Source organism: Puma concolor, chromosome B3 (genome assembly GCF_028749965.1).
Source record: "Puma concolor isolate L17-30 chromosome B3, mPumCon1.1.hap2, whole genome shotgun sequence".
NCBI classification, from domain to species: Eukaryota; Metazoa; Chordata; class Mammalia; order Carnivora; family Felidae; genus Puma; species Puma concolor.
In genome coordinates, this window is record NC_141672.1 from 36,725,253 (window position 1) to 36,748,836 (window position 23,584).

Genomic DNA, 23,584 nt, shown 5'->3' on the forward strand with positions numbered 1-23,584 from the left:
AAAACCCCATCCCCACCACACCTGGGGGCGACTTCCCTGACTCCCCTCTCTCGCTCTCCCTGAGTCACAGAACCTCGCCCGAGACCTTAGTTCCCAAATAAAGCCTTTGACTGCTAAAATTTTTTAGCCTCTGACTCCTATCTTTACCCTGCCTTACGCCTGACCCTAACAACTTGAGCCTAATGGTATACCCAAGGTTGTCCTCAGTAAGATTACTATAGTCTTTTAGTCGCTTTTGTCTTTTTATCACATGCCATAAGGTCTTCAACTCTAAACAGAAAATAATTTTAACCAAGACAGCCATGAACTTTGTTCCACTGAAGTCTAGTTGCCATAAGTACTTCTTTTATTTTGTAGTATCCTTTGTGAAACTGTTTCTCCCAAGTAAAACCAAGGTATAGGATAAATAAATGAAAATCTAAAATTGAGACTAAACTTGAAATACATGACTAAATCAAGCAGGATTTTCATGAGACATAATGATATTTGCTCAATTCAAAGGATTGGAGAGTTGCAAAAAGGGTTAGATTTAAAATGAAACCTATTATGGATTAAGAAGATGACTCAATCTAGGTTGTTGTTTTTTTCTTTTTTTTAACCAAGACTTGCATTACACCTTAAATAAATCAGAGTTTAGAAAAATACTTGTTGGTGATAATGAGAACTGATAATAAATTTCATCAGTATGAGTAAAAATCTAGTAAAACTGAAAATTCTTTCAACTGTCCAAACCAATCACTGAAGTAAATTATAAAATCATCTGAATGCAACAAAGTATTTAAATGCCTAAAATCTCCCAAACAGATTTAAACTATGAAAAACATTTGCTTTTATTGTTCCTTTTTCTTATTTATTTCCTAGTTACCTACAAATTATTATCATTCTTTATATAACTGCTGGCTGATAGTCCAAACAAAGAGAGCCTTCTAAAATCTCCATTAAGTTATATGAACAACTTATTTTTATGTTGAATACAGGTATCAAAGTTCAAAGTTTTTTCTTTATCCCCCTTTTCAGATTTATTTTCTAGTATAATACTCAGTTGCTAAGCCCTGTGGAAGTCTTTCAGAATCTAAGTTGGTTAAATAGCCTTTTTTTACAATAATATTTCACTTAAGGCAATAGTTTGGGAACACCAAAACATTTGAATACCAAGAAAGGTTATAACAGGAAAAAACGTAATCATTTTAAAAAGCTCACCTCATCTGATTAAACTCTCTAATCCATTAGTTAAACCAGTAACAAATCATTCTTTTCAAAGTAGCTGTTGTGCTTAGAAATACACTGGAAATAAAAATTCCAGTTAGAGAAAGCATTCCTTGCAAATGTATGTGTTTAATTTTGTTGGAATGGAAGAAAGGACGCTTATTCACCTCTATCCAAAGAAGGGAAAGAGTGAATGGCTGGCATTGTTAACCTCTAACAAACAGTATGTTAAAAATATAGTTTCTGACTTCAAAGAACTTTTAGACTAGATGGAAAAAATGATCACAGATATATTAAATAATTAAAGAAAAATCTTTTTCTAAAATATGTTTTTTCCTACTGAGATCTTCCCCATCTTCTTGAATATTAAAAACCATTTTTTCTTTTTCAATGGAAAAAAAAAAAGAGACCTGGCAAATAGCAATATTTGAAACTGAAAGTAAGGTCCAGCTGAAATGCTATTTTGCTATAGTCTAACAGATTAAAAAAGCCAATGTGGTTTTAAATTATTAGCATGATTTACAAGTAAAATTCTCTAATACAGAACCCCAGAAATCAGCACATACAGGATCAAATCTGCACTATAAGTAAAAGCACTTGGCCACTTAAAAAATCAAGAAAATAAAGCAGGTGGCAGGTACTTGTTATAGTGTGCAGACTGGACTATGACCAAATGATAGTTTAAATATAACTTTTGTTGAATACACATCTAATGAACGTGTGGAAATGGAAGAAACTCAGAAACCACAGTTATTTCCATTTTAAATGAGGATGATAGTTCTGCACCACCAGCTGTTTACAGTTCACTGAATGAGGTTCTAGTTGATAGGAGATAATTACCTCTTCCCTACAGGAGGCAAGTGTTTCTCATTCTGCAGACACCTCTGATGAATGGTCATGGGAGTATGAGACTAAGACAGCATGCCAAGATCAGTTTGGTTTTTAATGATCTCTTTAAACACTTGATTTTCTATTTTTTCCTATTTAAGTGTAGGAAAATGTGTACCTTGAAACATGCAGGATTAAGTCACCGGCTATTATTTTGCTTTTACGAGACACTTTAACCTTAGAAGGAAAGCTGAATGATTATACACAGAAAGTATACCATCAATAGTTTTAGAAAAGGATGGGAACAGCTTTCAACTTGAAGCGTTGTGAAGTTACTTACTAATTCATTGTTTTCCCCAAGACTATTCTAAGTTTCCTGTCAGTTAACAATGTGCCCATTATCCCAGTCATTTCAACTCTTTCCCCCACTTGGAAAGGCGTCTTAATTTTACCTTCCCAGTCTCTCTCAAATTTATCTCTTCACTTCCAATGCAAACTGCCACATACCTCCATTTTCTCACCTGCAGATGGTCCTCATCTCCTAAATGGTCTCCTTGCTTCGAGTCTCTTCCAATACTAATCCACTTCAGCCAAAATAATACCTTCAGATTAACAGCATCACTCTCATTATGCCACTCTTATGTGTAAAAAACCTTTCAAAAGCAAGTTGTGACTCCAAAATAGAAAAAGCTGATGGCATTTTAAGCAAAATGCCAAAATTTAAAAAGTAAATCAACACTGTTCTTACAAACATGTAAGACTGGGTATGCATATTAATAAGAGCTAGAAGAGGGGCGCCTGGGTGGCTTGGTCGGTTAAGCATCCGACTTCAGCTCAGGTCATGATCACGTGGCTCCTGAGTTTGAGCCCCGTGTCGGGCTCTGTGCTGACATCTCAGAGTCTGGAGCCTGCTTCAGATTCTGTGTCTTTCTCTCTCTGCTGCTCTCCCACTCTCTCTTTCTCGCTCTCTCTCTCAAAAAATTAAATAAACATTAAATTTTTTTTTTTAAAAAGAAAAGAGAACACAAAAGAACCCCGAAGAGAATAAATTTAAAAGGGTCTGGGACTTGGGGCTGTTTGTTGTTATAATGATGTTTATGCAACAAATAAAATCTTTCAGCAACCACTTGCTGCTTATGCATCATAAAGTGCTATTAACCTGCACCCAAGGACCTCTGCAATCTGGCTCCCAAACGTACCTTTTCAGTTTATTTTCCATCCCACCTGTTCATACTACCTAAAACCTCAGACAAACTAAAATATCTCATTTCTCATTGGGTTCCTGTCCTCCTTTCCCAGCTATGGACCATTACTCATACGCTCCAACTAGTATACTCTTTTCCATTTCTATGTGTCTAAATCCTATCTAGTTATCCTTTTCAGCTCAATTCAAATAGTATGTTTTCCACAAAGCTATTCCTGATAACTTTTCCACAAAGCTTATTCCTGACAAGCTATTCCTGAGCATTTCATCTGTATGTGTCACATAAAATGCAGCACCTCCTACTTTGCATTGTAGTGTGTGTGTGTGTGTGTGTGTGCCCGCACATACACGTGCATGTGCATGTGTATATGTGTGTGTGATAAGAATTAGCTCCCTTAAGGCAGGGACTTTGTTTTAGCCATCTTTGCACTGCAGACATAACATAGCATCTTTCTGAATAAATATGAAAAATGAGTAAATACTTTAAAAAAGCAAAGGGCTATGAAGACTAAAAACCAACAGCAACTCTTAGTCTTATTTATTATGATTTTCCTTCTTTTTTCACTCGTGTTTATTTCTGTACCTAATTTCCTTACCTGAAGATACGTTATTCTCCGTTGGACCAGCTCTGTCAGATCTTTGGCCTCTTTTTCCCGCCAATCACCTGCTCCATCTGTTTGACTGAGGTAGTATAGATCCGTCATTATAGACCTATTAAAACAAACAACATTTGGAGGTCTGACTTATTTGTACTTCCTCACAGGATTATACAAAGTCATAAGAAGAGAGTCAAATTCTTCAGAGATTGATGCTCACAGTGATACTGGTTCTCATCCTTGATTTTCTATTAAGACTGTTAAACTCAGCAATTAGTCCCTCACATCCAAGATTCACTCCTATAGTAAATCTTCACTGTTGAGAAAAACATACTATTTTTCTCCAGGTCAGTCAGCTGCACTTATTTCCCAACACAGAGCACTACGAGGATCAAGGGGAAATGGAAAACCATAGCAAAGAAACAGGTCGATTAAGATAAGGGAGAGAAATAAGTTGGTGCCAGGATTTGAAGACTACATTTTTGTTCTGTCATTTCCTTCCTCCTCTTAAATTATCTCTTCATACATAAACACTCTGAGTGGTTGGAATAAAAGATAAGAGGAAAATTCTGACATAACCCTTTTTTTTCAATGTTTATTTATTTGAGAAGAGAGAGACTACCTGAGCCACCCAGGTGCCCCTGACATAACTCTTAAACAATGATCCAAACTAAGGCTCAGCTACCATTTTTCTGTAAAGGGACAGATAATAAATATTTCAGGATTTGTGGGCCTCTATTGCCTTTGTAGCAGGAAAGCCACCATAGACAATATGCAAATGAATGCATGTGCCTGTTTTCCCATAAAACTTTATTCACAAAAGCAGCCTATGGGCCAAATTTGGACCTTTGGGAGGTGCTTAGGTCATGAGGGTGGAACCCTCATGAATGGGATTAGTGCTCTTATAAAACACCCCACAGAACTCCCTAGGCCCTCCTACCATGTGAGGACACATGGAGAGGGCACTGTTCATGAATAAGAAAACAGGTCCTCACCAGACACCAAATGTGCCAGCACCTTGATTTTGGACTTCCCAAGCTCCAGAACTGTGAGAGATAAATTTTTATTGTTTATAAATTACAGCCTTTGGTATTTTTGTTATAGCAGCCTGAACAGACTAAGACATTGCTATTTATGCTATAATGACTCTGAGAGTTGTTTCAGAGATTTTACCTTGTGTATGAAGAGTACCTACTAATAATTCTACAACCAACAGAAAGTACTCATTGGGCATGGGTGCTAGGAATACGTGGTACTGAAGGCCAGTCAGAAATATGATCCAGTAGCCAGTGCCTTACAGCACACTGAAGAAGGGGACTGATCAGTAAGAACTCATTTAACAGATAATGAAACCAGCCCTCAACAATTGTGATTTACCCAGGAGTACATGGCATAGCCTCGGTTTTGTTATTCCCGGTTCTTAACTAGATGGTAAAGTACTTAATAACATGGTAAAGCATTTAATAACAAAGCACTGGCACCCCACAGGAAAAACTAAATTGTTATTTACTACCACAGAAAAGCATTAGAACTACACAAAATTAACAGAGAATACTTAATAATAGCTAGTGTCTTGAATAAAGCAACACTATTATGAATATACAAATAAAGATTAAAAATCATAGCCATAGTTTAGAATACATCTAACTAATAGTGGAACAGCTTTGCACAATGCTTTGGAACAAAAGGGTCATCTGTGAAGCATTTTAGGCATTTGCTCAATGTATCAACATCAGCAATGCACAGGGCATTCCACAGCTTGACTATTTCCTTTTTGACCAGGGCAACAGTCAAATATGTAATGTTTTTTTTTAATATTTATTATGCTCACCTAAGATTCTAAGCATTTTCAAAAAATTTTATTAAAGAGTAGTTGTAATGGGAAAAACCAAACCTACAATTTACTGCCTCCTTAACAAATTAACTTAGTCTTACACAATGGACAGAAGGTCAACTTTTAAGTTTTTTCAGATTATAAAACAGGCCCCTCTGGATTATTATGTAGCTTACAGTATTCTTTTATAGTTTTACTTTTACTAGGGGAAAAGTCACCACCTATATGAAATTGTATGAGTTGATCGTGGAAACATATAAGAAATCTTGGACTATAATGGTGTTGCAGGGCTCAGCTGGAAGTTTATTTAAATTATTTTCTCAGTAACCTCTTCCTCATCACTCTCATCATGCTCATTATATTTTCCACTTTATAGGTTTCATTATATCCAAATGTGGTCCTTTGCTTTTTCCTGCCTTTCAGCTATGAGTGATCACAAAACCTGTTGTAAGCCTCAACTTTAAATAGGAGCACTCTCTGTGGAGATGTAGTACAGTGGGATAAATAACCAGTCTATCAGCAAATGCCAGTTGCAGGAAAAAAGGAAATTCAATATGCTTTCCATGGCTTTAACATTAAACCTACATATATCAATAGACAAATAGCACTACATTTCATTGACAATCATATGGCCTCAAGAGGGTAAAAACTACATTAGGTCTAATTTGGAGAGGAGAATTCTCTGAAACATCAAAATTGGCATGGTTATGCTTTCACATCATAGTAATCAAGCCATTCCTTAATCAGTGGGAATAAAAGCTAATTTGTGTCTTTTAATAAATTAGAAAACATAAAAATGTTTTTACCAAGTTATATCAGTATTAAGTCTTGGCAATTTATTTACATCCATCCCAATCTCTGTCAAGAAAGTGCGATAACCAAGCTCACACAGAACTAGAGGGCCATATACCACCCCCCCCCCCAAAAAAGTACACTAATTTTTTATAATAACACAGTCAGTCTCAATATAAGTTGGTCTATTCCAGGAGTCAACTAAAATTAAACTTGATTTTTAAATCTTTTTTTCTTGGGGCACCTGGGTGGCTCAGTTGGTGGAGTGTCTGACTTCAGCTCAGGTCATGATCTCGCACTCCATGAGCTCTAGCCCCACATCAGGCTCTGTGCTAACAGCTCAGAGCCTGGAGCCCACTTTGGATTCGGTGCCTCCCTCTCTGCCCCCCGCCCCACACCCCACTTGCACTCTATTTTTTTCTCTCTCTCAAAAATAAATAAACATTAAAAAAAAATTTTAAATCTTTTTTTCTGGGCCTTCCCATTAGAGACCATGTAAGGAAGATAAGCCCAGGAAACAATCTTAAATGTATTTATTTTTAAAATTTTATTTAAATCCAAGCTAGTTAATATATAGTGTAATAATGATTTCAAGAGTAGAATTTAGTGATTCATCACTTACATATGACACCCAGTGTTCATCCCAACAAGTGCTCTCCTTAATGCCCATCACCCATTTAGCCCATTCCCCCACCGGACACCCCTCTAGCAACCTTCAGTTTGTTCTCTGTATTTAAGAGCCTCTTATGATTCCCCCCCTCTCTTTTTTTATCTTATTTTTACCTTTCCCCTATGTTCATCTGTTTTGTTTATTAAATTCCACACATGAGTGAGATTGTGTGGTATTTATCTTTCTCTGACTGACTTATTTCGCTTAGCATAATACACTCTAGTTCCGTCCACATTGTTGCAAATGGCAATTTCATTCTTTTTGATCGCCAAGTACTATTCATATATATATATATATATATATATATATATATATATACACACACACACACACACACACACACACACACACACACCACATCTTCTTTATCCATTCATCAGTCAATGGACATTTGGGCTCTTTCCGTACTTTGGCTATTGTTGATAGTGCTGCTATAAACACTGGGGTGCATGTGCCTCTTCAAAACAGCACTCTTGTTTCCTTTGGGTAAATACCTAGTAGTGCAATTGCTGGGTCGTAGGGTAGTTCTATTTTTAATTTTTTGAGGAATCTCCATACTGTTTTCCAGAGTGGCTGCACCAGTTTGCATTCCTACCAGCAGTGCAAGTGTTCCCCTTTCTCTGCAACCTCGCCAACATCTGTTGTTTCCGGAGTTGTTAATGTTAGCCATTCTGACAGGTGTGAGTGAGGTGGCATCTCACTGTGGTTTTGATTTGTATTTCCTTGATGATGAGTGGAAATAATCTTAAATTTAGTTCTTTGCTGATTCAATAATGTTTAGAAATTACCATCCTGCAAAATTTGTCATCTTTTCGCCAAAGATATGAGAATAAGCAAATAAAGTATATAGATCGTTACTGGGAAATATGGTGACTAAAATCCATTCTATAGAAATGATTGGTTTTCAGTGACTCTACTCTTAAATCAAATCTCCTAGAAGTGTCCTAAAAGCTGGATATCTGGCCATCTTGGTTTTGACTATGAACTGATTGATCAAGAAATCCAGGAGATGAATGATGAATCTTAAGGCCTGGTATGAGGGCAGGTCAAAGCCTGGGAAATGCAAAACCAGGCAAAAGACCAGCAGAATAGTGCTAGTCACTTGTGGGTGGAGTATAGATGCCTGAGAATAACCAGTAGACTAGAACAGAATCTATGATTCTGAGAGCAAGCCAGTTATGACAGGTGTCAAAACCTCTATTTCAAAAGCTGGGCTACATTTATATTCTTTGTATTTTTAGTTAATTTTCCTATTTCTATATTTTGATATCCCCAAAACTATTCTTAAATGTTTGAGTTTGTCTCAATTATGCTAATGAAGAACCACAAGTATTTTGTTTATACTGGATTCAAAACGTTAAAGATAGGAGCGCCTGGGGGGCTCACTCAGTTGAGCGTCAGACTTTAGCTCAGGTCATGATCTCACACTCCGTGAGTTCAAGCCCCACATCGGGCTCTGTGCTGACAGCTCAGAGCCTGGAGCCCGCTTCAGATTCTGCGTCTCTCCCTCTCTCTGCCCCTCCCCTGCTCATGCTCTGTGTCTCTCTGTCTCAAAAATAAATAAAAACACTAAAAAAAAAAAAAAACCTCTAAAAAAAAGTAATTTACAAAATGTTAAAGATAGAAATTCCCCCTCAGGGTCAGCACAGAGCAGATATAATTCAAGAAAATCCCAAGGTGAAGGAACTACCATTTATGAAGTAAATGTGACTAAGGGAGGCTATATTACAGAGTCTAACCCATAGGTAAATCTGGATTAAGAGCAAGAAAACTTATTTGGGTTTTGTCCAAGGCTGCTTTTACTATGATTTGCTCCTGGGGCAGAAATAAGCAGTACAAAGAATAAAAATGTGATCTAGAGACGGATAGGAAGACAATATTCCTTTTGCCTCCCTTGTCTCAAGGAGGAATTCTAAGATACCACCTCTTTTTGACAGCCCACATGGGTGGGGTGGGGCGGGGCGGGGGGGGGGGGGAGTCCATAAGAGCAACAACAAAAATAGTTTATCATATGAGGCCATAATTATGCTACTTGGTGAGTGATGTCCACCAGGCTTATGTATAGGTCCCAAACCTTGAAATTCTTGCTGCTGAGCATTATGACAATTTCCCCTTACTTGTGCTTGCCCTGAAGCATCTAAGAGTTCTCTATTTATACCCTCTTATGAGGCTTTCCTTATGCAGGTTCCACTAGAGTCTACCAGAAACTACAATGTGTCAGTCACTGTGGAAGTTGTTTTATATATTTTCCCACATTTAATCAACATAATGTTATGATATAGGAATTATATCCCCATGTGTAAAAATAAAGAGAAAAATAAAGCTCAGAGAAGCTAAGTATTTAGCAATTAAGAAAAAGTATTTGAGGAGGGCACTTGTTGGGATGAGCACTGGGTGTTGCATGTAAACAATGAATCATAAGAAACTACCCCCAAAACCAAGAGCACACTGTATACACTGTATGTGAGCCAACTTGACAATAAATCATATCAAAGAAAAAAGAAAAAATATTTTGGAGAAAAATAGCTCAGCCACTTACTTGTGTAAACTATCTAATTTCTCTAGGCCTGAGTATAACTTCATTTATCAAATAGAGAATAATAATGCTTGCCTCAAAGTATTACTATGCTGATAAAATAATGAATGGAGAGCCTTTATCATAATAACTGCCATGAAGGAAATCCTTAATAAGTGACTATTTTTAATGTCTAATCATTCTTGAGTTTGGAAATCACATCCAGGGAGATGTAAGGTCGGGAGGGCGGGGAGGCAAAAAACAGAATCAAAGTCATGAGATGAGATGTCTTTTTCCACCTTTAGATTCTCCTTCCAATGCAAACTTTATTTTAGGGGAAGATGTCTCCTTACGGAAGATGGAGAATCATGATCTGGCTGATAAAGACTAAGTGATGAGAAAATTAAGGACAACTTCATAGGACAAGATCTCCCTTTGTCCATGGATATTTGGAGGTATGTTCTAGCACCACTTAAAAATATACCTGGATTCCTTAGGAGAAAGACAATCATACAAAAACATTTTGGCCAAAGGAATTAACAACTGAATAAAGAGCATCTATCTTCCAGTTTAATGTAAGTCTCAATCAAATCACATCTCAAAGGTCTTCATTCCTTCTTCTGTGTATGTGAGTGTGTATGAAATAAAAAACAAAGAATAGCTTAATTTTTCAAGAGTGGAAATATCATTTCTTTGACCTTTCAAAGACAGTCTAGTAGAGTTTACCTTAAACAGAGAGGGAAAACACAAACTACTGTACCACAATAGCTATGACCAGCAATTCTGATTATACAAATCTGTAAGCTATTAACCTACCAATCTTCCCTGCAACCAGATATTGCACGCCTTAGCTGAGTTGAAGTCCTTTCCGTTGCTACATAAACCCCTATACACAATATCAAAAGGCCAATCAGCATAATTAGGTATAATTAGCATTTATCACTTGGGAAACATCTCACCTCAGTCTTACCAAAGCTGCGTTATGTATTACTGATAATGAGATGATGCAGACCAGGCAGGGACAATGAGATTGTTGTTTCACCAGATTATTTATCAGTAATTTCAGTCAAGTTAATTGAGAAATAGTTCATCAGCCCTGTAAGCCCTCCTGTCCTTTAGTTTGAAGTTTAATAATTGCTATAATCTAAAATCAGAAAGAAGTAGTTCTAGTAACTATCTCATAAACATGGTGTCTGGCAACGTAAGGAATGCAAAAGACCCAAAGCAACAGTGGTTAAGTTAAATATGTCTTGGGCAACCCAACATGGTGATAAGCAGAATTTTCAATGATATCCCCAGAGGCTGAAAGACAAATATATACAGCTATAAATCCAAGTACTGAACCTATACTATGACACAAATAATAAAATCACAATCACAAAAATAATCACTCTAAACTGCTAATCTCCCTCATTATTTCAAAGAGACAGGCCACAGTCAATTTATGATCAATGATGTTCAAAAACAGCAGGTAAATTTGCCTCTATTACCATGAAATATGGTAATATATTATCACTAGAATGAAACTGTCACTTGAAAATCTAGTTTGGCAGTGTCTTATAAATTAAATAGACACTCAACATATGACACACAAATCCCACTCTGGATATTAATCCAAAAGGAATGAAAATACATTTCTGCAAACATGTATGTTAGTGTTTATGGTGGCTTTATTCATAATCAACAAAACATATAAACAACCCAATGTCCTTCAACTGGTGAATGGATAAACTATCTGTGGTACATCCGTACAATGGAATATTACTTAGCAGCAAAAAGAATGAACTATCAATACGCAAAACAACATGGGTGAATCTCAGATGCATTATGCCAAGTGAAAGAAACCACACTCAAAAAGCTACATAATATGTGACTGCATTTACATAAAATTCTGGAAAAGGCAAAAAACAGGGATAGGAACAAACCTAATGACTGCCAAGGACTGAGGGTGGGGAGGTGCTGACTACAAAGGAGCATGAGGAAACTTCTCAGGGCTGCAGAATGTTCTGTATCTTGATTCTGGGGTGTGCTAACAAAACTGAAAGCATTTGTACATAAATTATGTCACAATAAAACTGATTTAGAAAGGGGAAAAAAAAGAGGATCAGCGTTTATATCAGAACAAAGTTCTAAGAAAGAAAAAACCCTTTGAAGAAACAAGAGCCCATAAATGTCTTTCCTATTATTGATGTCTTTCTGAACCAAAAGATGACAAGAGTGATTCAGAGGGAAAGTTGAATGAAAACATTGACAGACTCAACTTCTAACTGACTTATCGGAGAACACAGGCTTTTAGACAACCTATACATTATATTTGGGTAAGTGTAAAAATGAAACAGGGATTTTTACGTAATTTAAAAATCACCAGAGGGAAACACAAAACTGTTTTAATTTTAATTCTTACACCTAAAAATCTTGAAAATGATCAGTAAGATGGCATATTCTGCACACATACAGATCCTCTCCACTGTACATTCATAACTGTAGGGTTATTTCTCCAATGTCTGGCTATGCTTTTTCATTATTGTATCACTGCATTCTACCACAGCTTCCTGCAGTTACATTCCTACCCTGTGAAGCTGCATCCCAAGTTCCTTATAATTTCTGCTTAAAGACAGTAAAAGAAATCGCCTGGGGAAACTTTTATTTTCAGTGAAATATTTAACACGTACTGAAAGGTGGTGTCAGAATCCTAATATACTTAAAACAAAATTCAACTTACAAAAAATTTAACATCGATTTATATCAACCTTAGGGCCCAACTTTTTTCATGTGTACATTTGCATATATTTTTCCATTTCTACATACAGTCATAAAATATATGCACAAAAATAATTCTTTAAATAATGATTTCAATCTAGAAAATATATGAAGATTAAATTCAAGCAATTTAATTAAATCACTCAAACTTTAAACACTAAGAAATCAATAGCAAAATTCTCCTTTAAATACCACATAGTCTACCCAACTCAAACCCTCTTCAGATCTGCCTTTCCCTATAAAGTTGCAATAAGTAAAGCATACAAGCACACAGCTCCAATTAACAGAATCGTGCCTAGAATTAGTCAGCATTTGGTCTAATGGTCTAAGTATGGCTAAAATTTTCAAAGGGACTGCTGAATGCGTGGCCTAATAATTCAATGCCCCTAATAATTCAGGAGCCCCTAATGATTCGATGCCCTTCTGCTTACTTCTCTAGATTAATGCTAAAATGATCCAATAAACTGGTGGATTTTATTTGTAATTTCACTTAAAATAGCAGAGCAATATTTCAAAACCCCTACAATATTGCTGATGATGTAAATATATATGAATCTCTCGATTGTGGGGTAATTCTTTTCCTCTTCACAGTGGTAGGTTGTGTTAATACAACAATTTTTCTTTTACTGTTCACTAATGAGACAGTAATTGCCATGAGAATCCTACTGGGATAGACTTGTATATATAATAAGCCTAAGGACAGATTTCATTGTATTTATAATGATTTTCAGATATACTGTGTTCTGCATGAATACATCAGTACCAAAAGGTTTTCTTTTCTATGGAAGATAAACTGCATATTTTCAGAAATGTGCAAACAGGAGAAATAAATTTAACTAGGGAGATTTCAGATTCTTATGTCTAGTAACTAAGTAGAAAAATAAATAAAAGAATGCTCCTTTGTATCAAAAACCTGTTAACTTTTCACTAGAAATCTGAAAAAGGTGCTATTTCAAAGTTTTTAATGTTTGAATTAGAAACGTAACTGCCAGCTTCAGTATGAGTTCCAATGTACTATAATGTAAAACTACATACACCACTTCAATTATTGATTGTATATGAAGGATATTTACAAGAAGATATTTTAATGTGTTACTGGCTGACATCACTACCTTCAGAGTTTACTTAGGGTTATAAAGATATCTAGAAATACATTTTAAATAATATTTTCCAGTGATATATTCTAGTTGATCATTTGGGAATTGTTGTCCTTGAAACCTCAGGTACTCTTCTGCTCTTAAATATGGTAGGTGTCACTTACCATTCAGCAGGGAAATGAACAAGAGTTCCAGTTTATATTCTTAGATTATAATCTCTACCAAAGCCCAAATGAAATGTAAAAAATGAATGGCACGTGGAATGCCTGGGTGGCTCAGTCAGTTAATCATCTGACTCTTGGTTTTGGCTCAGGTCATGATCTCGCAGTTCATGGGCTAGCCCCATGTCAGGATCTGTGTTGACAGTGTTGAGCCTGTTTAGGATTCTCTCTCTCCATCTCTCTCTCTGCCCCTCCCCCTCTCATAGGGCCTCTGTTTCTCTCAAAATAAATAAATAAAAACTTAAAAAAAAAAAAAAGAAAAGAATAGCACCTTTCACGATGTCCCAAATCTGACAGAAATTCATCTGCATGACTTTGGAGTTCATTTCCTTCTAAATTCTTTAATTTCTTCAATTCACTTTGTAGAAAAAACCAGAGCTCTTTAGCTCCATTTTCAATCCTCCTCCTTAGGATTTCATGATCTTTCCCCAGACCTGCAGTCAAAGAATAAATAGTATCAGTATTCCCAACATTTTGATGAAGGAAAATTTTAATTATTTGTGGTAATATCAATATACTAAAGCAGAAAAACACTATATAATCACCTACCATTTCTAGTTTGTTTCTTATAATTTTCAATCTGTTCTTTGGCCTTCAAAAGCTGCTCTTCTAAAGCACGAACCCTTCCTGAGGCTGGTCCCTGATCAATGGGGCCTTCTGGTATCCTGTAGTTTAGAAAAGATAATGCAAACATTTAGCTTATAAATTATGTAACAAAATTAAAGCTTACTTTGCTACAACATATTTATTGGTGACTCTAGGAGGCACAAACCATACATTACAATCAGGAAATAGTTTTCTCTCCAAACAATGGAATGATACTGAACAGAAACAGAAAAAAATAATCTAGCTCAGAGATCTATGATCTTCTAGGAATAAAGGAACCTTTAGAACTGTGTCCTAGGGGCGCCTGGGTGGCGCAGTCGGTTAAGCGTCCGACTTCAGCCAGGTCACGATCTCACGGTCCGTGAGTTCGAGCCCCGCGTCAGGCTCTGGGCTGATGGCTCAGAGCCTGGAGCCTGTTTCCGATTCTGTGTCTCCCTCTCTCTCTGCCCCTCCCCCATTCATGCTCTGTCTCTCTCTGTCCCAAAAAATAAATAAACGTTGAAAAAAAAAAAATTAAAAGAAAAAAAAAAAGAACTGTGTCCTAAAAACTCTCATCATAAAATACCATCATCAGTGGCAAAGTGGTCAATTCTTCATTAGTGTCAAGAGCAACAAAGGTAAAGGAGAGGGTGACAAAAAGCTTAAGGGAAATAAGAAAACATGTGTCTGAACATATACCTGTGTTCAAATAGCAAATACAAATTATTTCTGAATTAATCACAATTATCAGGCTATGTAAATCTGTGTTCCAATTCATGAACTCATGACCTTAGATTACTAAGTATTGGTTTTATAGAAGGGAAAGACAAGAGTAGAAGATGAAGTATATCAGAAAAAAGATGAATATTAATATCCTGTTTGTTTCTATCAGAAATGAAAAATACCAATTAACAATATAAAATGTTGGAACACAGCAGAACAAGTCTGGGGTCTCTTGTTTACATTATTAACATATCTGTACAACTTCTTTCCAAACTGTACTTGTTTCTAACATGTTTTGTTTTTATATGGCTTTGGCAGGATTCTGTACTCCATTCTGGCTACAAAAGGTGTCTACATCCTAATCCTGGAGCTTACAAATGCTCCCTTACATGGCACAAAAACCTTGAAATGTGTGATTAAGTTAAGAATTTTGAGATGGGGAGATAATCTTGGATTATCCAGGTGGACCCTGATTGTAATTACAAGTATTCTTATAAGAGAGAGGCAGAGGGAGATTTCATCCCAAGAGAGGAGAAGATTGTGTGGCTATTAGCTTTAAAGATGGAGGAAGGGGTCATGAGCAAAAATACGAGGAATGCAGCTTTAGAAGCTGAGAAAAGCAAGGAAACAGATTCTCCCCTACAGTTTCCCAGAGGAATGTGGTCCTGCTGACACTGTGGCTTTGGCCCAGTTAAACTCATTTCAGACATCTGATGTCCCAAACTGTTAAGAGAATAAATTTTCATTGTTTTAAGCCACAAAGTGGTATCTGTTATAGTGGCAATAGGAAACTAACACACATACACACATATATAAACACATACATACATACATTTGCATAATTATTATGAATATTAAATAATGGCTGATTTTTCTTCCAAAATCTATCAAAGAACTCAGTGTTTGGCAATAAACTATCAGGACAATAAACTATCTGGGCTCATCAGTCATGTTAAAGATGAGCTATAATCTCGAAATATCTGGGTATGTATTCTTACCATTACAATCATTTTAAGGGAACTTAATTTTTTTTTAACGCTTATTTATTTTTGAGAGAGGCAGACAGAGAATGAGCAGGGGAAAGGCAGAGAGAGAGGGAGACACAGAATCCAAAGCAGGTTCCAGGCTCTGAGCTGTCAGCACAGAGCACAATATGGGCTCAAACTCACGAAACATGAGATCATCATGACCTGAGCCAAAGTCGGACGCTTAACTGACTGAGCCACTCAGGTGTCCTGGGAACTTAATTTTTAAAATATACTTAGCAGAACTTAAATTCAGATGTCAGCTTAGTCCTTTGATGCAAAGACACTAACGCAGATTTTTTATACCTTTTCTTACATTTTTTTATATAATAAGACTACAGAGGCCAAATTAACTATTACTTACCTATACCACTTCAGTATACATGTTTAGTAAAGAAGCTCTAGCAGTGTAACAAGGTATTCTATAGTTGTATGCATTAACACTGAATGGGAGCATGAAAAATAACCATTCTCTAATCATGAGTATCCCAGGCTACAAAATTTGAATTATAAAGCCTTCATTTGTATACATACAAAGTGAATAATGATACAATAAGTAGAGCTGTTAGGTGCACAATTACCCAATTTATAAGCTCAAATGTGTGTACATTCATAAATGAGGCATTTCCTGGTATCTAGTTTTTAAAATTTGGCTCCTAATCTCTTTCTGAATTAGATGGCTGATTTCAAGGAAATAATTTGAAAACAGAATAAAACTACTACCTCTTGAAAGTAGTCAAGGAATTAATCTTGACAACAATATGTCATAAGACAAGAATGTCGTTTCCCTTAATGACACAAAATCTCAGACAATACAAAGATATGTCTAGGTTCTCTGTTTTATCTCATTTCTTCATATACTGATAGAAAAACATCAAGGTAAAACAGGCAAGAAAAAAACAGCATAAAATGATTTCAGCAGATTTCCATTAAGTATTAAATCTAATCTAATTTTAGTAAAACATACATAATAAATAAGTGATAGTACATTATTATATGTAATATAGTAAATACATAATATAATTATATTAAATACATAAGTGACATTACATTATTATATATAATAATCTAATCCAACTGTGGATAAACTGTAGGTAAAGAAAAGTAATGGAGAAGCCAGTAAAAAAACGGTACACAATAAAGACTATTCTTTCTAAAATGTATCAAGAAAAGAGTCAATCTGAAAGGACATTATCTGAATATTTGGGAATTGAATGTTGTTCTTTTTTTTATTATTATTATCATACTCACTTTGCAAAAGATATATAGGACATCTTCTGGCCAAGATGAAGCAACAGAGATTAAATTTACCATAATGCCCAAAACCAATGAAAACCCAGACAAAATATATGAAACAATGATTTAATAAACCGGTTTAATTACTGACTAGAATCAGGAGAAAGACATCAGAAAGACAGCAAAATAGGTAGTTCCCGACTTTGGTCCCCTTCAGGGAAAGGGCAACTAGCAACTATCTATAAATATTTGTCAAGATTCCAGAACATGGGGGTGAGGCTGAAGCAACCCCTTGGACAAGAAAAACATTAGAAGGATAAGAGGAGCGATTTCACTTTGACTGCACTGCTCCTCCTCCAGGTCAGTGCAGTGCTACACAAGGGGTTCTCCCTGGACCTACACTTTCTCCAGTGAGAAAAGGAGGAGAGCAAAGGGGACATCAAGCTTCCCTAGCATTCCTGATGCTTCCTGGGAGGCCCACTTAAGTACTGCCTCATGGAGAGTACTGTGGGAATCAGCTACAAGACAGAGAAGGGGAGAATGACTCACAGCAACAAATGTGCAGATCTTGGCTGACTGCATTCCTATTGGTGGTAGAGCCTGAGAAGAGATCCCAACTCCTGGCTCTGATCATTTGCAGAGCTGAGCCAATGCCCCCAACTGGCCAGGGAGCTTAAATGGCAGTTCTGAATGGTTTGGGTCCCTGGCTAGAGGGACAACTCAGTGAGGAGCCCTACCTACACAAGGAGCAAGTCAGCAACCCTGCTCAAATGCTGAGCATAGCCTCCAGCCCCACTTAAGCAGGAAGGCAGCTCTAAGCCGCTGGGCCTCTGCAGCACATCCTACAGCCCACCAGAGCAGAGAAACAAGTCAGTGGGCACACTTAACTGCTGAGCATAGCCTCCAGCCCCACCCAACAGGGAAGCCTAACCAAAGACATGGTCAGCCATGGGCAGCATACAACACATCCTATGGCCTGCCTAGGCAGGAAAGCAAGTCAGTAGCCCCACCAAACTGCTCAGTGTAGCCTTCATAGCCTCCAGCCATTCCTGACCAGGAATCCTGACCAGGGATTGAAGCAGCCACAGAGCCCATTCTACAGCTCCATTCAGGTAGGGAGCCAAGCCCAGCAGCACCACCCTACTGTTGAACATAGCCTCCAGCCCTATCTCACGAGGCTGCCCAGCCAGAGACCCTGGCCAGCTCTGGAGCCCAACCTGACAGCCCTACCCAACAGCACAGATAGCCTACAGCCCCATCCAATTGCTGAGTATAGCTTGCAGACTCACCCTGACAGAATGCTCAGCCAGCCACCTCACCTAATCACAAAGCATAGCCTGTAGCTCCACTTGCCCAGTGAACCCAGTGCAACCCTGCCTGACCATGGAGCACAGCCTTCAGCTCCATCCAACTGTTGGGTAGCTGGCAGCCCTACACAACCAGGAAGTCCAGCAAGACACACTGTCAAATAGCAGAGCATAGCCAGTACCCTGCTCAATCGCAGGAGCCTAGCTTGTAGCCCCATCCAATTTGGGGGTACAGCCTACAGCCCCACCTGATCAAGGAGCACAGCCTGAGTGAGTTCCAATCTGATTGCAAAACTGTGTATGGCCTTAATTGAATGTAGAGTCCAGCCAGTGGCACCATCAGGCCAGAGGGCACAGCCTGGAGACCTCAACTGACCAGAGGCAATTGCAGAGGTCAGCATGTGGCCTTACCCAATCACAGAGTGCAACCAGCAGCACCATCCTACCAGGAAACATAGCATGCAACCTGCCTAACCATATGTGATCGCAAAGTTCAGGAAGTAGTTCTATGTGAACACAGATACAAGCCAGCAGTTATGCTTGAATGCAGAGCCCAGCCATCAGACCCACCTGACTTGCAGAACAATGGCAGGTCCCCTGACCAACCTCAGAACATAGACATTGGCCCCATCCAACTAGAGACCCTGAGAGAAAGCACTGCTTGCCCGAAGCTGCTACCAGCTGCCTGTCCAGAACCTCTAGCTGAGCCAAATGGTGAAGGACTTTCCTTGCTGAAGCAAGCCTATAAAGGCTCATTGCTCAAATGAGCAAATACCAAAATAAGAATATGAGAATCAGGACGAATCAGGTAAACATGATACCACCAAAGGAAACTAATAAAGTTCTAATAACTAACCTTAAAGAAATAAAGATCTATTAACTGTGTAAAAAAGAATTCAGAATAATCCTGTTAAAGGAATACGGTAACTACAAGATAACACAGACAACTAAACAAAATTAGGAAAACAATACATAAACAAAATGGGAGGTTCAACAAAGAAACAGAAACCATAAAAAAAAAAAAAAAGCAATTCTAGAGCTTGAAAATTCAATAATTTAACTGAAGAATTCAATAGAGAGCTTCTGACCAAGCAGAAGAAAGAATGAGTGAATCTGAAGCAGGTCATTTGAAATTATCCAATCAAAGGAGCAAGACAGAAAATTTTTAAAAAGTGAAGAAAGACTACATGAATTATGAGATTCCATAAAATAAATAATTTATAATTACTGGAGTCCTCCAGTAAGGAAAAGAGAAAGCGACAAAAAGAAATAACTTCCCAAATCTGGTGAGATATCTGGACATCCAACTTCATACAGCTTGAAAGACCCCAAATGGTTTCAACCCAAAAAAATCTTCTCTAAGACACATTATGATAAAACTATCTAAAATCAAAGACAGAAAATTTTTAAAGCAGCAAGAGAAAAGAAAAAATCCTCACATATAAGGGAACCTCCACAAGGCTATCAGTGGCTTTCTCAGCAGAACCTTACAGGTCAGGAGAGAGTGGGATAATATATTCAAAGTACTGTAAGAAAAATAATACCAATTAAGAACACTTTATGTAGCCAAGCTGTCCTTCAAAAATGATGTAGAGACAAAGAATTTTCAAGAGCAACAAAAACTGAGGGAGTTCATCACCACCAGACCAGGTTTATAAGAAATGCTAAAAGTTCTTCAAGCTGAAAAGATGCTGATTAGTAACATAAAAATATATAAAAATATAAAACACAGTGGTAAAGGAAAGTCTATAACCAAACTCAGAATACTACAGTACTGTAATACAGTAGTGTTTTAATAATTTCATTCTGGCATAAAAGTTAAAAGATTTTTAAATACAATTTTTTGTTAACCCTTAACACAATATAAAAGTGTATAATTGTTACATCAAAAACAGAAAATGTGGGGAAGGAGTAAAAGAGTAGAGTTGTTTTGTTTTTTTTTGTTTTTTTTTCTGGTATGATCAAACTTAAGTTGTAATCAGCTTAAAATAGACTGTTTTACCTGTAAGATGTTTCATATAACACAAAACAAAAGTCAACAGTAGATATACAAAAGAGAAGAGAAGAGAATCAAAGAATACCACCAAGTAAAATCACTGATCACAAAGTAAGACAGCAAGAGAGGAAGAAAGAGGAAAAAAAAACCCTACAAAATAGCCAGAAATGGTAAGTGTTTACCTACCAGTAAGTGCTTTAAATGTAAATAGATTAAATTCTCCAATCAAAAGGAATAGAGTGGCTGAATGGCTAAAACAAACAAACAAAAAGCAAAAACAAAAAAAAAAAAAAACAAGATCTAAGTATATGCTGCTTACAATACTTAACATCAGATTTAAAGGCACACATAGGCTTACAGTGAAAGGATGAAAAAAGATATTCCATGAAAATGGTAACCAAGAGACAGCAGGGATAGCTATACTTATACCAGACAAAATAGACTTTAAGTCAAAAACTATAACAAAAGACAAAGAAGTTCATTATAAAATGGTAAAGGAGTCAATCCTTCAAGAGCCTATAACAATTGTAAATTTATATGCACCTAACATTAGAGCAACTAAATATATTAAGCGAATATTACCAGACCTGAGGGGAGAAATAGACAGCAATAGATAGTAGGTCCCAGTATTGTAGGGCTCCCACCTGCAGCAATAGATTGATCATCTGAACATAAAATCAATAAGGAAATACTGGACTTGAACTATACTTTTGACAAAATGTGCCTCACAAACATATACAGAATATTCCAAACAATAGCAGCAGAATACATATTTAAGCGCATAGGGAACATTCTCCAGACAGATCATATTTTAGGTCACAAAAAATGTCTTAGTAAATTTAGTAGATTGAAATCATACCAAGTATCTTTCCTGACCAAACAGTATGAAACTAGAACCAGCTAACAGGAGAAAAACTGAAAAATTCACAAATATGTGAAAATAAAAAAAACACACTCCTGAACAAAAAATGGGCCAAAGAAAAAAATTTAAAAGGAAATTAAAAAATATCAAATGAAAATGGAAAAACAACATACCAAAACATAGGGGATACAGAAAAGCAGATCTAAGACGGAAGATGGTAGGGATAAATACTTACATTAAGAAAAGACAGATTCGAATAAACAAACTAAATTTATATTTTAAGGAAACAGGAAAAGAACAAACTAACCCCAAGCAAGCAGAAGGAAGGAAATAAAGATCTGAACAGAAATAAATGCAATAGAGAAGAGGAAAACAGTAAGATAACTCAATGAAACTAAAAGTTGGTTTTTTTAAAAGATAAAGAAAATTGACAACTCTTTACCTAGATTTACCAAGAAAAAAAAGAATAAAAAAAAATAGAGGTCTTTCAGGGCTCTTTACAAGGGGACTTGGTAAGACATTGTAGCAGACCAACAGCTGCAGTTGCCATTTTTCTGTCTTCAGCTTCACAATGTTTCCCATGGCCAAAATATGCTCTAAGTGGTCTCCCAGTTCAAAGCATTCAGCCAATAATGGCAAGGTAGAAAGGACCACCTGATTTCCATGACAAATATGTTAATGCTCTATTAGCTAGTGGGGTCACCTTCTGTGTTGCGGCAACACAAATCAGAATAGAATGAAACCTATCCCCTGTTGGCAGAGTCATCCCAAAGGAATGAAGAGATCAGTAATCATCCCAGCTGGTGTAATACTCGATTGTTTCAAAACCAACTTATAATGGATGCCAAGTGAAAGCACTGTGCACCCATCAAAATATAGCATGACTGAAGAAATAGTGTACATTTAAAATCTTAAGAGATGAAAGAGAAGAAGTTACAACTGATACCACAGAAATTCAAAGAATCGTAAGAGATTATTATGAATAATTATATGCGAACAAACTGGACAACCTAGGAGAAATGAATAGATTCCTAAAAACATACATCCTGTCATGACATGGATCAAGAAAAAATAAAAAATTTAATATACTAGGGGCGCCTGGGTGGCGCAGTCGGTTAAGCGTCCGACTTCAGCCAGGTCACGATCTCGCGGTCCGTAAGTTCGAGCCCCGCGTCGGGCTCTGGGCTGATGGCTCAGAGCCTGGAGCCTGTTTCCGATTCTGTGTCTCCCTCTCTCTCTGCCCCTCCCCCGTTCATGCTCTGTCTCTCTCTGTCCCAAAATAAATAAACGTTGAAAAAAAAAAAATTTTAATATACTAATAATGAATAAGAAGATTGAGCAATCAACCAAAAACCTCCTAACAAAGAAAATTCCAGGACCAGATGGCTTCAAGGACAAATTCTACAAAACATTTAAAAAAAATTAATGCCAATCCTTTTCAAACTGTCCCAGAAAACTGAAGAAAGGGAACACTTCCAAACTCATTTTACAAGGCCAGCATTACCCTGCTACTGGAGCCAGATAAGGACACTACAAGGAAAGAAAACTACCAGCCAATATCCCTGATGAATATAGATGAAAAAAATTCTCAAAAAAATTTTTAGCAAATACTAGCAAACCAAGTTAAACAGCACTTTAAAAGGATCATATACCATGATCAAGTGGGATTCATCCCTGGGATGCAAGGATGGTTCAATATATGCAATGAGTAAATGTGATACATCACATTAACCGAATAAAATATAAAAATCATATGATTATCTCAATAGATTCTGAAAAAGCATTTGATATAATTCAACATTCTTTCATGGTAAGATGTCTTAACAAAGTGGGTGTAGGAGAAATGTACCTCTACATAATAGAGGCCACATATGACAAGCCTACAGGTAAAAGGTTGAAAGTTTTTAGGAAAAAGTGTCTTTGCTTGCAAATGATTTAACTTTGTATATAAAAAAAATCCTAAAGACTCCATAAAAAAACTGTTAGAACTAATCAATAAATTCAGTAAAGTAGCAGGATACAAAAGTAACATACAAAAACCAGCTGCATTTCTATACACTAATAATGATACATCAGAAAAAAAAATTTTTTTAAATCCACTTACAATAGCATCAGAAAATATAAAAT

At 36.7% G+C, this 23,584-nt stretch overlaps 1 protein-coding gene across 19 annotated transcripts in view; it reads right to left on the reverse strand.

Annotated features, from left to right (window-relative positions):
* Positions 1–23,584, reverse strand: part of FUT8 (fucosyltransferase 8) — a 313,352-nt gene that overhangs the window by 90,312 nt on the left and 199,456 nt on the right. For all 19 annotated transcript variants that reach the window (XM_086709517.1, XM_086709522.1, XM_086709521.1 and 16 more), the window contains 3 exons: positions 14,273–14,388; positions 13,995–14,157; positions 3,835–3,949 (listed from right to left, as the gene is read on the reverse strand). In XM_086709517.1, coding sequence (XP_086565643.1) covers positions 3,835–3,949; positions 13,995–14,157; positions 14,273–14,388 — 394 coding nt within the window. The remainder of the gene's footprint in view (positions 1–3,834; positions 3,950–13,994; positions 14,158–14,272; positions 14,389–23,584) is intronic.